Source organism: Falco naumanni, chromosome 12 (genome assembly GCF_017639655.2).
Source record: "Falco naumanni isolate bFalNau1 chromosome 12, bFalNau1.pat, whole genome shotgun sequence".
Taxonomy (NCBI): Eukaryota; Metazoa; Chordata; class Aves; order Falconiformes; family Falconidae; genus Falco; species Falco naumanni.
In genome coordinates this window covers 28012648-28026568 of record NC_054065.1, presented here as the reverse complement: position 1 = coordinate 28026568, position 13921 = coordinate 28012648, and the positions used below count along the sequence as shown (strand labels likewise).

The window sequence follows — 13921 nt, the reverse complement described above, 5'->3', positions numbered from 1 at the left end:
ACTTGAAGCAGCCATTCTGTTTCAGCAAATGTGAGCGGTACCAATCGCTCTTGGTCACCATGCTCACTGCAGCTGAGCTAGCAGGTTGCTTGGGTGGTTAATAACTAGTGAAAAACCTCAGAAAAAAGAGCTCCCACTGATCACAGCAGCTTGTGAAGGTGTTTTCCAGCTGTGCTACTGATTCCTAGTTTGCTGCTGGGTAGGATCCCATTTACCCCTTATTTTCCCAGGTGGAAAATAAAGGAGAAGAGCTTCTCTGTCTTGCAGTAAATGCTGAAGCTCAGTTCTGTAACAACTGCACAGTCCTGCAAGCCACAGAGCTGCAGGCACTACAGCACAGGTCACTGAGCAGCCACCCTCTTCACTGGTCCTTCTGGTAGAAACGGTCAAAGAGAGTTGAAATTGCTGGACATTGTGAGCAGAAACCTTTTTGGTGATTGCTGTGGCAACGGTACTCTTGAGGAGCTCATCCTTTGGCTTTAAAGCAGATTTTAGATGACTCTTGGGTCTCATCTGCCACTGACCTGCTAGGAGTTTTCAAAGTGCTGCTGTCTTGCAAACCTCTCCTCAGCAAGGCAAGGTAACTGAGCCTTGATGCGCCGTGGCATCACGGCAGAACAACTGCGCTGCTTTTCCTCTTCTAGCCCTGGGTTAAGAAGCAGCACCAACTGGTGCTCGTCTTCCAAAGCAGCCCGCTTCGCTGTTGCCTGTGTTGTGTGGCTGGCGTTTCTCTAAAACTGGTGTTTTTTCATGTCTTCCTCTAAAATTACGAATGAGCAGCTTTCCTGTCTGCACCACGTTATGGACCTTTGCTTTCTGTGGTAGAGCCCAAAGAGCTGAGCTCAGCACCCCCATTCGGGTACAGGGTAGCTGCTAAACACACGTTTCTGGCTGGTCGGTATAGCAGTGTGAGCCACTGCTTGGGGTGCAAGGCAAGAGAAATACAGCCTGAGTTATTCCTGTGGTTCTGCCACGGATTTGCTTTGGAGCCTGGTAACGTACCCTGACCGCACGCTGCTGCTTCCCAGCTGTGCAACAGGGAGAGCGATCTGTCTGTCTGCAGATGCAGGGGGTCACTGTTAGTGTTGGGCTAAGACCTGTGAAATATTGCTTTAAACTTCATCTGAAGGGTCTTCCACCCATCCATTTCATGTTGATCTCTTTCCTAACCTCTTGCTGCTAAAAAGCCAGTTTAAACATACCTCCTGGGGGCTGTAGGCGCTGCGGGGTGCGTGCTCCGTGGGGCTTGTGTGGTTTGGCAGGTGTTTAGCCAAGGGTGTTGGCTGAGGCATGCTGTGCTCAAACACCAGGTAGCACCTGCATATGCACAAAGGGAATATCTGTAAAATACGTTGACCTAGCTGAAGTCTGGCTTGGTAAAATATATGGCGAGTTGTTTGTGTTACAAAACTGCATCCTTACTATATGGGTTCCATTTGCTCTCCTGATTAAGGCTGCTGAGAGTCTCCCATCTCGCAGCAAAGGCTGCTGCTTCCAAGGCTTCTGACTCTCAGCCCCTTTCTCCTGTTCAGGCAGCCCAAAGCTTTTTTTATGGTGCACTGTCATCAAAGGGTGGGGTGAAAAAAGTTTGTCATCAGGTCTGATGCCTGTGCCGGGTAAACGCGCATGGTTTGGATGGGTCCTGTCCCATCACAAGTTAGCTGGGACTGTGATTATCGGTGATGCTTTATCACTAGCCCTGGAGAAGGGCTTGCTGAGCTGGGAGAGCAGAGAGGTACCAGTGCCTGCTTCCCACAGCCTGTGGGCTCACAGCAAAGTGTGGGCGTTGGGCGGGTAGGAACCTTTCCAGGAGGAAAGGTCTGGCATTAAAGCCAGCAGGTGTCCAGCCATCAGGAGAGCTGGGGCTGTGGGGAGGCAAAGCCATGTTTCCTGCGCGTGTAAACACCTGGGGGCTCACAGACAGGCATACTGTCCTGCTCGATGTGCCCCTGTGATGCCTCTGAGGGTTGGACAGACAGCGCAGAGAACAGCCAGGTGGCCCACACTTTCTGCCTGCAGATGATCAGGCGAGGAGACGTGCTCAGGGGCACTTGCTGCTGTTTGACACCTCAGCCCTCTTTGCAGCAGGAGGTATTTTAACTGACAGGATCTGATCCGCATGGAAAATTAAAACCTGCCTTAAAAACAAACCATCATGCTAGGAGAGGCCTGCAGGGGAGCAGGGTTTGCTGCTCTCCCCTTGCCCACCAGCTGCCTCTCTGCACGAGTGATGGGCTGGAAGCAGGTCACAGCTCCATCGTGCTCAGGTGGCTCCCAGTTTTGGCAGCAGGTTTGTGTGGAGCTCATCTCACCGGGAGGACCCTGGGAGCAGCCTGATTTTGCCCACTTTCAGCAGGGCTCCTCCTTTTTGGAGTGGGAAAGCAAGTAGGGGGCTGCCACCAGGTCCCCCTCCCTGGCTGAGCTCCCCTTGCCCTGCTGAAACACCACCCAGGACCAGCAGGGTCACTCCACCTGGATGCCCAACTTAGCCCTGCACATGGTGTGTTCGAGCCACAGAAGCACAGCCCTACCACATGTGGCCACAGGCTTTCCAGCTGCAGCTGCTACTGAGCCCCTGGCTAACGCCAGGTCAGGCTGCTCTTGCTTTGGGCACTTACCCCGGGGAAGCAGAGCAGGGATGCTGCTTCAGCCAGGAGCACGCAGCACGCTGTAAGGGGATCCATTTCCAAAGCACGGAGATGCTGCCAGCAAGTCCCTTTCATGGGGAGGGGAGGAAAAGTCGCCTTTTTTTTTTTTTTTTTTTTGGCTCCCCCAGTATTGTCTTACACTAGAAGCTTTTGGCAGCACGTGGCTGTACCCACCACCCTAGAGGCAAGGTGCTGCGGGGCACCAGTCCCATGCTAGATAAAGTCTCCCCAGGGGCTGGCAGGAGGTCTGGTCTTCACATGGTGCCGGTGGATGGGAGCAGGGGATGGCCCCAGTCGTTCAGCAGTACAATACGATTTACAGCAAGCACATTTCTCGAGACATCTGCAAGGACAGAGCTTCATTGAGCATCGTATATACAGAGACAGCAGAGGAGGCTGGGCTGAGCCCTCCACTACCACAAAGCAGTCAAAGATGGACTCTCGGGGTGGGGAAAAAGTACCACTGGTTTGCTTTTACATACTGTACATGTATCTACTAATAGCTCCTTGGCATTTGACGTTCACAGCCAGTTTCCTTTAATGATGAGTGTAAAAAGGAAGCAAAATGTCTTCAGCTACTTTCTTCTGGGAGGAGAGAGAAAGCAGCGTCTCCCGCTTCCCCGGCTCAGCTGCCTGCCCAGGTGCCACCTTCGCCAAGGGTGTTTCCTTCTCCTGGCACCCTCCTCATCATCATCAGCTGCCCACCGCATGCTGGCCGGGACCAGTCCTAAGCCATGCCGTGCTTGCCCCATCTCCGCTGATCAGTGCAAGTCTCCGTCGGTCGCTCTGCACCTCCGCTCCGCTGGATGGGCAGGTGAACCAGGTTCAAACAGAAGGAAACAAAACAAAAGGAAGAAGAAGAGAGACAAAGGGTAATGAAAATGTCCACAGCCTGCAGCTGCCAAAGGAAATCTCTCGCCGTGTTTCTCTGACCACACTTGTCCCAGCCACTACAGCTGCTGTGGGATCCCCTGCTCCTTGTAGCCTGTGGGGAGGGAGGGGAAGGCAACATGATTAGTGTTAATTCCTAACGAGGATCCTTGGCGAGGCTCAAGTGAGCCACGAGCCTGGTTTACCAGGAGTGGCAAACCACGTGGGAAAATAGGGGGCTGCCATGCCCCCCCTGGGGCAGGCTCGGCCCGGCAAGCCATCCTGTCTAGCTGTAGCCTGCCCGGTGCAGGCACTGGGTACACGTGCTTCCCAGGCACAGCGATGTGGCTACCAGCCGTGCTGCCAGCCACCGGCGTGGGCAAAGGCCTGTCTGCTTGAATTGCCCAAAAAGGCACAGGAGGTACCGGCGGCCACCGATGCCGCTACAGTCCAATAAGCTAAAACTTTGAGGAAGCATGTTAATTCTGCCATGTAGGGGAAATGTATGCCTTACATACTGCTGTTCCCCAGCGCTGACCTGGCAGCACTGGTCACGCATCCGACACATCACATCTCTACTTGTGATCTACGGCTGAACCTCGTCCTTCCAGGGGACTGCCAGGTAGGAGGAGGCTGGTTTCCTTTATCTGCCTTTTTGTTCCCATGCTGGCTTTTGCTAACAGAGCTCTCCAGCAGCAACCAATTTGCACTGTGGTTTGCAGAGGTGAACAAACATCTCTTGGAGGAGCAAGGGGATGCCTTTAATCACAGGCTGACGTGTCAGGGTTCAAACACAGACTTCAGGATGCCTCTGTGGGCCCTTTCCCTAATGATATGCCTCGTTATGCACTTGCTTTGCTCCAGCCCCGCAGAATTACAGGTGCTTTTGGTGGGGCACAGTAGCTGTCCGGTGGGACTGGAGGAAACTGAGCTTTTCAGCAGCAAAATCAATCGCACTGGGAAACTACATGGATCCCTCCTCCTCCACCCTCTCCCCGCTTCCCCTAGCCATGAGGTTTGATGCACCTCCCTACCAAGGCAGCAAGGACCACGAGGGCTCTGTGCGGCTCATGCTTGGCCCCTGCAGACACCTGGCCCTGCTGTGTTGCAGCCACATGGATGCTGCAAGGACTAAAGCAGCCTGTCCTGCTGCTCATCACAGCTCCCAGGGGAATGGCACCCCACTTTATTTCCTGTGCCACATATAGTGGTTGTGGGGAGGCTGCAAATCCCATAGGGGACAGCTCCTTCCCTCCTGGGGGGCAAGGGCAGGGAAGGGCAACAGGAGAGCACCCACAGCTCATGCTGACACAGGATAAAGAGAAAAATACAGGGTTTTTTTAGCATTTTCCTAGGTGGTTGCAATGCCTGCAACAAAAGCTTCACCCGCTTTCTTTTTAAGAGAAGCTGAGATTAAGATAGTATCAATGCAAAAGATCTCCTTTTTAAAGGAGCAGATGAACTGGCCTTTACCTGCACTGCCTGCAATAGCAAAGATTTTCAACTAGAAACCTTTTAAAAATGTGGAGATTTTTTCCCTTTGTTTAACATAAGTAGCCTATCATTTTTGTATTTTGAATTTCAAATGAGTATGAAATGCCACATCTCAGAAGAATGCTTAGCTCTTCAAACACTTTTCCATTGATAATTTTAATACTTTTTTCCAATAAGTCCCTTAAAGCTGAACGCAAAATGCCAGCAGGTGCCACAACCCCTATCTTTAAAGGACTTCTTGCTGAACTAAGAACTGGCCCCAGCAAATGAACTTTGGAAAAATCCAAGTGTTCACCCAGCCTTGGCAGCCTGTATCTCCTGCTGCTAAATGAGCACAAGATATAGAGGAAGAGATTAATGACACTTACCAGCACACATTACCCTGCACTGCATTGCTGCCCATTGTGTGCAGCTGAACAGAAAAACTCTCACCTCTTTCAAACAGCTTTTTCTAGGGGGAAAAAATGATGATTTTTTTATACGTTTGTGTTTTAAGTGTGAGTTAGTTCTGAAGGCAAGATGACCTGGTTGGAAATCTGTAATACGGGCTTGTCTACAGCATTGGTTTAACGTGTTTAGGGAGCACAGTAAAAAAAAAAACACAACCAACAACAACTACAGGGACCAGAGAGTTGGGGCATGCCATAAATCCTTAGCTAAAGTCAGCAAGCTAGGTTATGGTTACAGTAACTTGCTTGTGTAGCAAATTCTTATTAAGATGTAATAGCAATCCTTTCAGTCCTGCTATCAGTTCTGGAGCTGGCTGGAAGGCAGTTACAGTGGCAGAGTCTGTATCTCTTTTTCCATGACCAAACTAAGCTGAAAGGTGACCTGTCCTATGCTAAGATTATTTCTTAAAATACTTCAGACAACTTACAGAATAGTTTATACATGAAAATAGTTATTGCATTTCTTGCACAGGAATAGCTGCTCTGCGTGAAGCAGCTTTATGTTAGTATGCCTGCAATACAGTTAAGGTGCAGCTCTGTCACTGATTGAATCAAGCCTGCTTGAGCTTGCACCACTTCTGTAATCCATTGCAAGTAAGAGTCAGGCAAAAAGAAACCAGTCTGTGCACAGGCTGTCCTACTGGGATGGACTGGGCTCACGCAGAGGGTGGCCTGAGGATGCTCTGGAGGCTGAAACGGGTCCCTGCCCTGCTCTGGGGGTGCCCTTGGGGCAGCCCAAGGGGCATTTCAGCACTAGGTGGAGAACACGTCCCCATGGCTGTGCGGCCACAGGACAGACACAGAGACAGACAGACACACGTACGTACAGGCACACAGCTGAATGGGGGCTGGGAACCAGCACCACCAGCCAAGGCGAATCCCAGGCAGCTTGCCCTGGCCGAGTGCTCGCAGCTCTCCGTGGGAAGCTGCCACGGGGTGCGAGGAGGAGGAGGAAGAACAGAAACAAACTTACCTTGTGAAACTTTGATGGTGAACAAAAGGAGGCAAAGGAACATGAAAGAAAGAGAGAGGGAGAAATGTAACTGTAGACAATATATTCAAAACACATGGAGAACCAGAAAAGAACGAATAAACTGGGGCTGCAGAGTAAATGGAGAACAGCTGCCCTAATCAGATATTGACACCAGGGCTAAATGTTACTTAAAATCCTTGTACTTGAAGGGGATTTTTTCATTTGGGGCTCTTGTTTAAAGAGGATGGGGGAATCCTCATCTGCTTTCCAGCTCACCAGCCCGGAGCCAGACAGGCTGGATGGACTAACATCTCCGAGCGATGCTCCCACCAGCACTTTCCTCCGTGACACTGCCACTTCATGGGTTTGACCAAAAGGGAACTGCTGAAGGAAGGCAACAAACAAGACATCACGGGGCACCAGACAGCACCTGGCATGCTCCTCACAGTCCGAGAGCTGGGAGAACGACACCCGACAGCTTTCTGGCAGGTTGGATTTGCTGTGGAGTTTGTGCCCACAGGTAACTCATGGTATGCCTCAGCCCAGCAGGGTGCTGCAAACCCTGGTGGTATTTAACATTCCTACGGTGTTTTAATAACTTAACCTACTGCAGCGTTTGGTAGGAAACTGCAAAAAAAGGCATTTTAACTCATTTCCTCAGGCATAGTTTGGGGATCTAGTTAGATGTTTTAAAAAAAAAAAACAAAAACAAAAACATCATAATAGGTCTTAAGCAGGTAAATTGTTCTCACAATTTCCTTCATCTCATGAAGGGTGCCCAGCTGGTTTAGGATGTCGTTCTCTTCCAAGTGTCTCAAGCACTTTCTGCTCCCTTTCCTTCCCAGGGCAGCTGCGTTACCTGCCCTGGCAGGGGTCCTGCAGAGAAGAGGGGGTCGGCGATGCTTTCCAAAGTCCCTTGCAGCTCGAGCCTACGGTAACCATGCAATCATCTGCTACTGCTCCTGGCAAGGTCTGAGTGCTGTAATTAGCAAAGGAGTGACAAGTGGACAGCATGATTACAGGTAACTTCTTACTACCAGCTGGCAAGCAGTCCCCGAGAGTCAGCTGCCCACTGCAGCAGGAGTCCTGGTCCTGTGAAGCCACAGGTGACAGCAACTTTGCTGGCTCACAGGCACAGCCATGCAAGTTGTTAATTCAGAGGCCAGCACCCGTTTCCTTCAGAAATCCAGCTCGACTTCTTGGCTGTGTTCATTAGAGGTGAAACAGTGCCTGGACAAATAGTCCCTGATTCCCATCCCCTCTGCCCCCTCAGCGTGACATTACTATATTGATTTCTGTGCTATTTCTGCCAAGAAATGGGACAAAGCCTTTTGTAACGAGCTCTGAGCAGCTAGGGAGTTCCTGGAAAGGCCGTTCCTCTGTGTTCATTCCACCCAACGCAGCTAACGAAGTCATGTGCTGTGTGGGCTGGGGACAAGGTGTGCCTTTAGCAGAGGGGAAACTTGCTCGGAGAGCCTTAGGAGGCTCATTTTCCAGTTGGCTTTGGGCAGCTAATTAGCTCGGTTCTGCCTCAGCTCCGTGCCTCATCCCCGTGGCCGTGCCGAGGCTGCCCAGCCACCCACGGGGCAGCTGATGTTTGCAGTGGCAAGGGGAGAGTCTGGGTTAATCTTTTTTCTTTTGCAAAATAATTAAGTCATTCCTTTTAATCTACCTGTGCCTTCAGACAGCAGGTAAAGCGAAGGACTGTTCCCAAAGCCATATGGCTGCCTAAAGAAGATATCTGTGGTGTTTAATGGGGCCAGCTGGCAATTCATTTAAATTAGCAGAGAAAATGCCCCGTGCCATTGTGCTGCCAAAAGTAATTAAGTGTGACAGCAAAACTGCATTCAATTAAATTTCCTTCTGGGATATATCCCTCCAAAGGGCACCTTAGAGGAGATGAGGGCTGGCTGGGACCCCCTGAGATCAGTCAGTCTCCTCCCGTGTCCCACCTTGCTCCTGACAGACGTGGGTCTACCTGCTCTTGGGGTCTTCCTGTGACAGAGAGGGCAGATTTTGCCATGCCAACTCTTCTGCATTTTCACCTGACTAGAGGGAAAACGTCTCTTAATTTCCACACTGATCATTCCTGCTGTTATTTCAGTCTACCTTAGGCTAAACTGCTGCCCTCTCACATTTACTAGCCCACCAAACCTCTTCATTGCCTGTTGTCTCACAGTCCTCTGGGCTCTCTCCTGGTTGTCCACAAGAAGTACAAGCCTCGCTGAAGATTTATGTGGGCCAAGAAAGGTGAGGAGACTAATGAATGTCCTACAGGCTCTGCTCCTACCTGCCTGGGCGGTGTTTGTTCCCTCCACAGCAATGTACTCCTGTGCAGCTTGTGACTCACTGCAGCCACTACATCCTTCTCTGAAAAACAAGTTGTTCCCTAGCGTGTATTTATGCAGTTGATTAATCTTTTCTTAGTGTCTGAGCAGCATTATTTTTTTCAGGCCGGTTCTTTGGCTTGCTTGGATCTGGCTGCTGCCCTCCCTGTGCCCTCACCAGCCCATCATCAAGCCGTGAATGAAAATACTGAACAGAGCTGATTCAGGAGGGACCTTTCAACACACCTCTCCTTGTACCTCTCCAGTTGAGGAAAATGCATTTAGAGAACAGTTCTCAAATGCATTTTCACCCAAGCCACATCTCCCTGGTTTGCTGGTTGGAAGGCTGTGTGAGAGGGCATCAGCGCCTGCAAGTCGAGAGGGATGGCTGACCGTCGCTGCATCCCTCTGCCGCAGAGGGGTACCACGCCAGTCTGACACAGCTTGCTCTGGACAAACCCAGGTTGACTTTGTTTCTTTTTATTTTCTAACTGCATGCAAGTCACTTGTTTGATAACTTCTTCCTGGAATTGAAGTATACCGGGTTGGCCTGTAATTCTTCTCCTTTTCCCCTCATTAAAGACAGTATGACGTTATCCCCCAAGCTATCTCCTTGGAGCAGGCTCCCCCTTTTAACGGCTGAGGATTACCACCAGAAGATGAAATATTGTAACGAGCCTCCTTAACTTCCACCCAGCTCCCTACCGGCTAACGGACAGGCCCTGATCCAGGGAGTAAGGCACTCATCCCTCAGGGAAAGCCGGAGCGGAGACCCTGAACCCCAGTGGCTTCCCACCCTTCTCACTGCTAGCCTCCATCAGCTCAGACACCACCTGCTGTGCCCTGCCTCCAGCCCATCAAAACTGTGTGGCACCCTCACAGGGATGCATGGAATCACCCGTTTCAAGGAGAGGAAGACTGGAGGTGGGCAGCAATTTCATGTTTTTTAACTATTTGCCACCTGCATGCAGATTCAACTTGGATTGGTGTACAATTTCTGCCCAGTGCATCAGAGCTTGTTTGCACACAAACAACACCCAACCAAAGCAAACTGTTTCCTGGCAGTGTTTTCAAATGAAATGTCTTATTTCTTGCATTTGAAACATTGTTTCCTTTTAAAGTTATTAGCTTTTTTTTTTTAAGCATGAAAAAACAAACTATTTTTGGTCTGACAGGGCTGTTTGATCCAGCTGGGAGCAATCGATCAGTTCTGTTCTTTGTTTTGATTGAAAAATGAGGTTTTTCTTTTATTCTCCATCAACCAAGAGCTGCTTCATTTTGCCATTTTTTTCTCTGCATGGTAAATAAACTTAAACCCCAGCTATTTAACAAGACAGCAAGAAACTGCCAAGGGCTGCAATTTGTTGGATGACATATAGCTGGTTAACATAAGACACTTTTGACTCCTCTTACCCTTTGCTACTGCCACCAGAGCGGCCAGGACGAAATGCTGTTGCTGTGGTCGGGGACCTCTTGGCCCCCCCAAACACACTGTTCACCCACCCTCTGCCTCCCAAACCAGTGGGCTCCAGCCAGGTGTGGGGAACAGCTTCAGGGTGATACTTCCAAGCCGTATGGCTTTGCCCAGCAACCAAACTGGAAAAGCAGGAAGACCCTCCTGAGCCCCAGCCCCTCTGCCCGGAGGACACAGATGAACAGGACTACGGAGAAAAGCAAGTCATGGTTTCAGCTGTAGCGTTCTCTCTGCACAGATGCTTTCTTGCCTCTCCCCACAACTGCAGAACCAGGTCCTGCAAAACAGCAAACTGCATGTGGAGGCTGTCCAGCAGAGGAACAGCAGAAGAGCATATGACTATGAACACTTAATTATGGGATTAAACACAGATCGGGCAGGTTCTTAAAGACACATCACAGATGTACACTGATTCACAATTTATCCTCAGAAATAACTTGGCTACCCCTGCTCTGTGGGTGCATCTGAGAGGAAACTTGGCAAGTGGTTTGCAGGGAAAAACAGGGCAGTTGCCTTCATCCTGAGGAAAGCCTTTTACCTCACTTATGTTCAGGTTTTTAATATCCATCGTTTGCTCCGCGTGGGGATTGCTCTTAACTTGGCCTGTAAATTGATGCTGGCTCAGAAATTAGCAGGTGGTTTGACGACAGGGTTTAACCCCTGGGTTTGGCAGCTGAAGATGTGCACTAGTTGCCGGCTGGTTTTGTTTTTTCTATTTCTTCCATTTCATCTTCAGACAGGTGCCTGGCCATTTCCTGAGATCCTCTCTCCTCCTCTGTCAGCCACAGATGTCATCAGTGGAGATGACAATGTGGAGCCCCTTCAAATCAAAAAGCAAAAGCTGCTGATAAGATGTTCTCTGGGAGAAGCGCTTGCTTTGGGAACCACTTGCCCTGCCAGCCTGAAGGATCTCAAACCTGTTTGGTTTGGGGCAATGCCCACCAGCCTTTGGAAAGGGAGCGGGGTCTTGCAGACACAGTCTGCACCCTGAGCTGTGGGCTGATTCTGGCTTTGGAGGCAAGGCGAGGCTGTCACCTTGCTTCTCTGCAACATCATACAGGTGGTATGAAACAGATACGACACAACTTCTACACCAGTAAGTCTTTAGTGGATAGTTACAGAACCTGTATTCTAGACTGGTAATATATATTAACTGGGTGGCCTAAATTATGTATGTTTTAAAACAATTCCTCTCTTCTTTCCCTAGACTAATGTTTTGGAGGCTTCTTAAAGGGTGTAGGGGAAATCCTTCCGGCAGTAGCTAAGCAGTCCTGCTCAGCCTAAGAACTTGATGTGAAACGTGACAAAAAGCCTTTGGGTAGATGTATTCTGGGGAGAAAGGGGAGGGTCCAGGACAGCCCCCAGGGCTTTTCTGTGGACAGCTTGCCCTGCATTCTATCTGAAAGCAGAACAGATCTCACAGAAAGGTCTCACTAACTCGAGAGATGCAGCCAGAATTGTGAGGGAGAAAGGGCTTTTTTGTTTAAATATGTACATGGATGCAACCAGAGCAGAACGGGCTCCAGACAGCAAACTTCACAGCGCTGGGGGCCTCCCCCCTTCCTGCACTTTTCATTTTATAAAGGGGAAAGGAAGATTCTAACCCATGTGGTGCAATGGGAGGCTTGTCCAGATGTGTCCCAGGGCCCATCCCAACTGCCTCCCAGCAGTTCCTCTGCCTACTGTGTTTCTCATGGACTTGCAGAGCCCATCCTGTGGCTCTTGTCCCTACAGTGCAGTCCAGTGGCTTGCAGGGGTGTTAGCTGGGACCCAGCAACACAGCCACAGAGAGGAGGAGTTGAGGGCTGCGAGTGCCCTGTACTTACTTGCAAGAATGACCATGTCCATCCCCCAAAATATACTCATAATCCAGCCGACCATCACGATCGCCGTCAGGATCTGAATCAGAGCAGCAGCAATGTTCAGCCAGAAGACACAACACATGTGCCTGTCGGGGAGGTCGGTCCGGGCTCCGCACAGCACGGTGAAAGCAGATACAAATGTTCCTAAGGAGAGAGCAGCAACAAAATGCCCTGTGAAAACCATGGCTTTGTGCCAAATTCCTTCCCTTAGACCCACTTCTCAGAGCATCCCACTTCTTGTGCTCCCACTGCAGTGCTGAAAAGTTGGGAACTCTTTACAGGAGGACAAATGGAGGCACAGCCACATCACACTCAAACATGCTACTGTCTCCCATTGAATTACAACAATATGTATACTTGAAAACCAGGACAGAAAACACACTCTTTGGGTTTTGGTTCCTTCCCCCCACCCAACAGTCACCGTTTATGCACTGTAGGCAGTTTACAAGGGAGTGCTGTGTGTCTGTGGAAATGCTAGTCTACCTTTTTCCTGCCTGGTGGCTCGGTCTTGGTAAGAACATTTACTACACAGAAGCTCTAAAAGTGACAGCTGCACCCAGAGTTAGAGCTGGACCAGCTCTGGAAAGCTGTATGGGTCTGGCATCTGTTACTATTAACAAATACTGCTCTAGAAGGAGCACACACAAAGAAAAGGGGTGCTGCATCTTTGGATGGCACGTTCCCCAGTCCCAAGCTGTTACCTAAAAGCATGTTTTAACAAAGCAGAAGCAGCTAAAGCAGTGCTGGAGCCAGGTGACTCCGTGTTGCAGCCCTTGGCTCTGCTTGAGCCCAACTTAGAAAACGTGCAAACACCCTTCAGACTTCCTAAAACAATTCAGATGGGGGATCTTGTTCATGTAGGAAAGTTCAAGCCGGAGGGGGTTGGAAACTACACCACTGTAGCCTTTACAAAGATCCATCCTCAGTTTACCACGCTGGACAAGCCTGACCATTTACTCGCAGCTGGTGCCCTGGGCCCATGGCTAGCTGAAACCTGCAGCTCAGGGAAGCCTTGTCTGCCCCACAATTAATCTGCAGAAATACAAAGCACAGGCAAAAAGCAGAAGAAACTGTTTCTGATCCATATAATGTACAAGTTGTTGACCAGGAGGTTCAGTCAGCTGATCTAAGTATGCATTTCAACACCTCTTAACATTATAGATCATCTTTGGCCTTTTTTGATATAAATACAGCATTGCTAAGATAGGTACAACAGTGTAATGTGGATTCCACTGGATAATGTAGCTCTGTGAAATGCTTTCTTTAATGACTGTCTTGAATCAAAAATCCTGAAGCACAATGTCCAATAATTTCTACAAGAATTGTCCTTTTTCCTATCAAAGGATGTAAGCCTCCAAACACCCTGTAAGATGTGAATGAATGAGCACATCTTCAATGCACACAAGCGCCTTGAACTCAAGGGAAGGAGGGAGTCCCTTGGTTTGACTGAAGATGGGGAAGAAACACTCACTTTACACCCTTCCAGAAGACCTCACCAGACAGAGAGAGAACAACCTGGTTAGGAGCAAAATACCATTTCCTCCTGCACTGCCAGGGCGGTGGAAGAGATAATCTCATCCATCGCCGCCTCTTCTTCAGTGGGTCACAAGGATAACAGGCAGTTAAGATGCCAAAATGCTGGGGAAGGCTGGCTACAGCCTATTTTTAATCTCACCATCCTCTGCAGGCTTCAACTCCAGCATCTTCCTAACACTCCACCAGCTCCTAAAACCCCGCTTGTCTTCCTGCCGCTGGCTCGTTCCGATTTCGTACTCCCACCCGCTCCACGTGCCGCACGCCAAAGCTGGGCACTGAGCAGCTGCG

The 13921-nt window shown here is 49.8% G+C and overlaps 1 protein-coding gene across 4 annotated transcripts in view; it reads right to left on the bottom strand.

Moving 5' to 3' along the window:
- Positions 1 to 2992: 2992 nt before the first annotated feature.
- The window catches only part of STUM (stum, mechanosensory transduction mediator homolog), a 44729-nt gene continuing 33800 nt past the window's right edge, over positions 2993 to 13921 (bottom strand). Inside the window, exons 2-4 of one of the 4 annotated variants that reach the window (XM_040612219.1) lie at positions 12062 to 12241; positions 6435 to 6443; positions 2993 to 3633 (exon numbers count right to left, since the gene is read on the bottom strand). In XM_040612219.1, coding sequence (XP_040468153.1) covers positions 3599 to 3633; positions 6435 to 6443; positions 12062 to 12241 — 224 coding nt within the window. In that variant the 3' untranslated portion in view covers positions 2993 to 3598. The remainder of the gene's footprint in view (positions 3634 to 6434; positions 6444 to 12061; positions 12242 to 13921) is intronic. The other 3 variants (XM_040612218.1, XM_040612221.1, XM_040612220.1) reach the window with 3 other exon arrangements.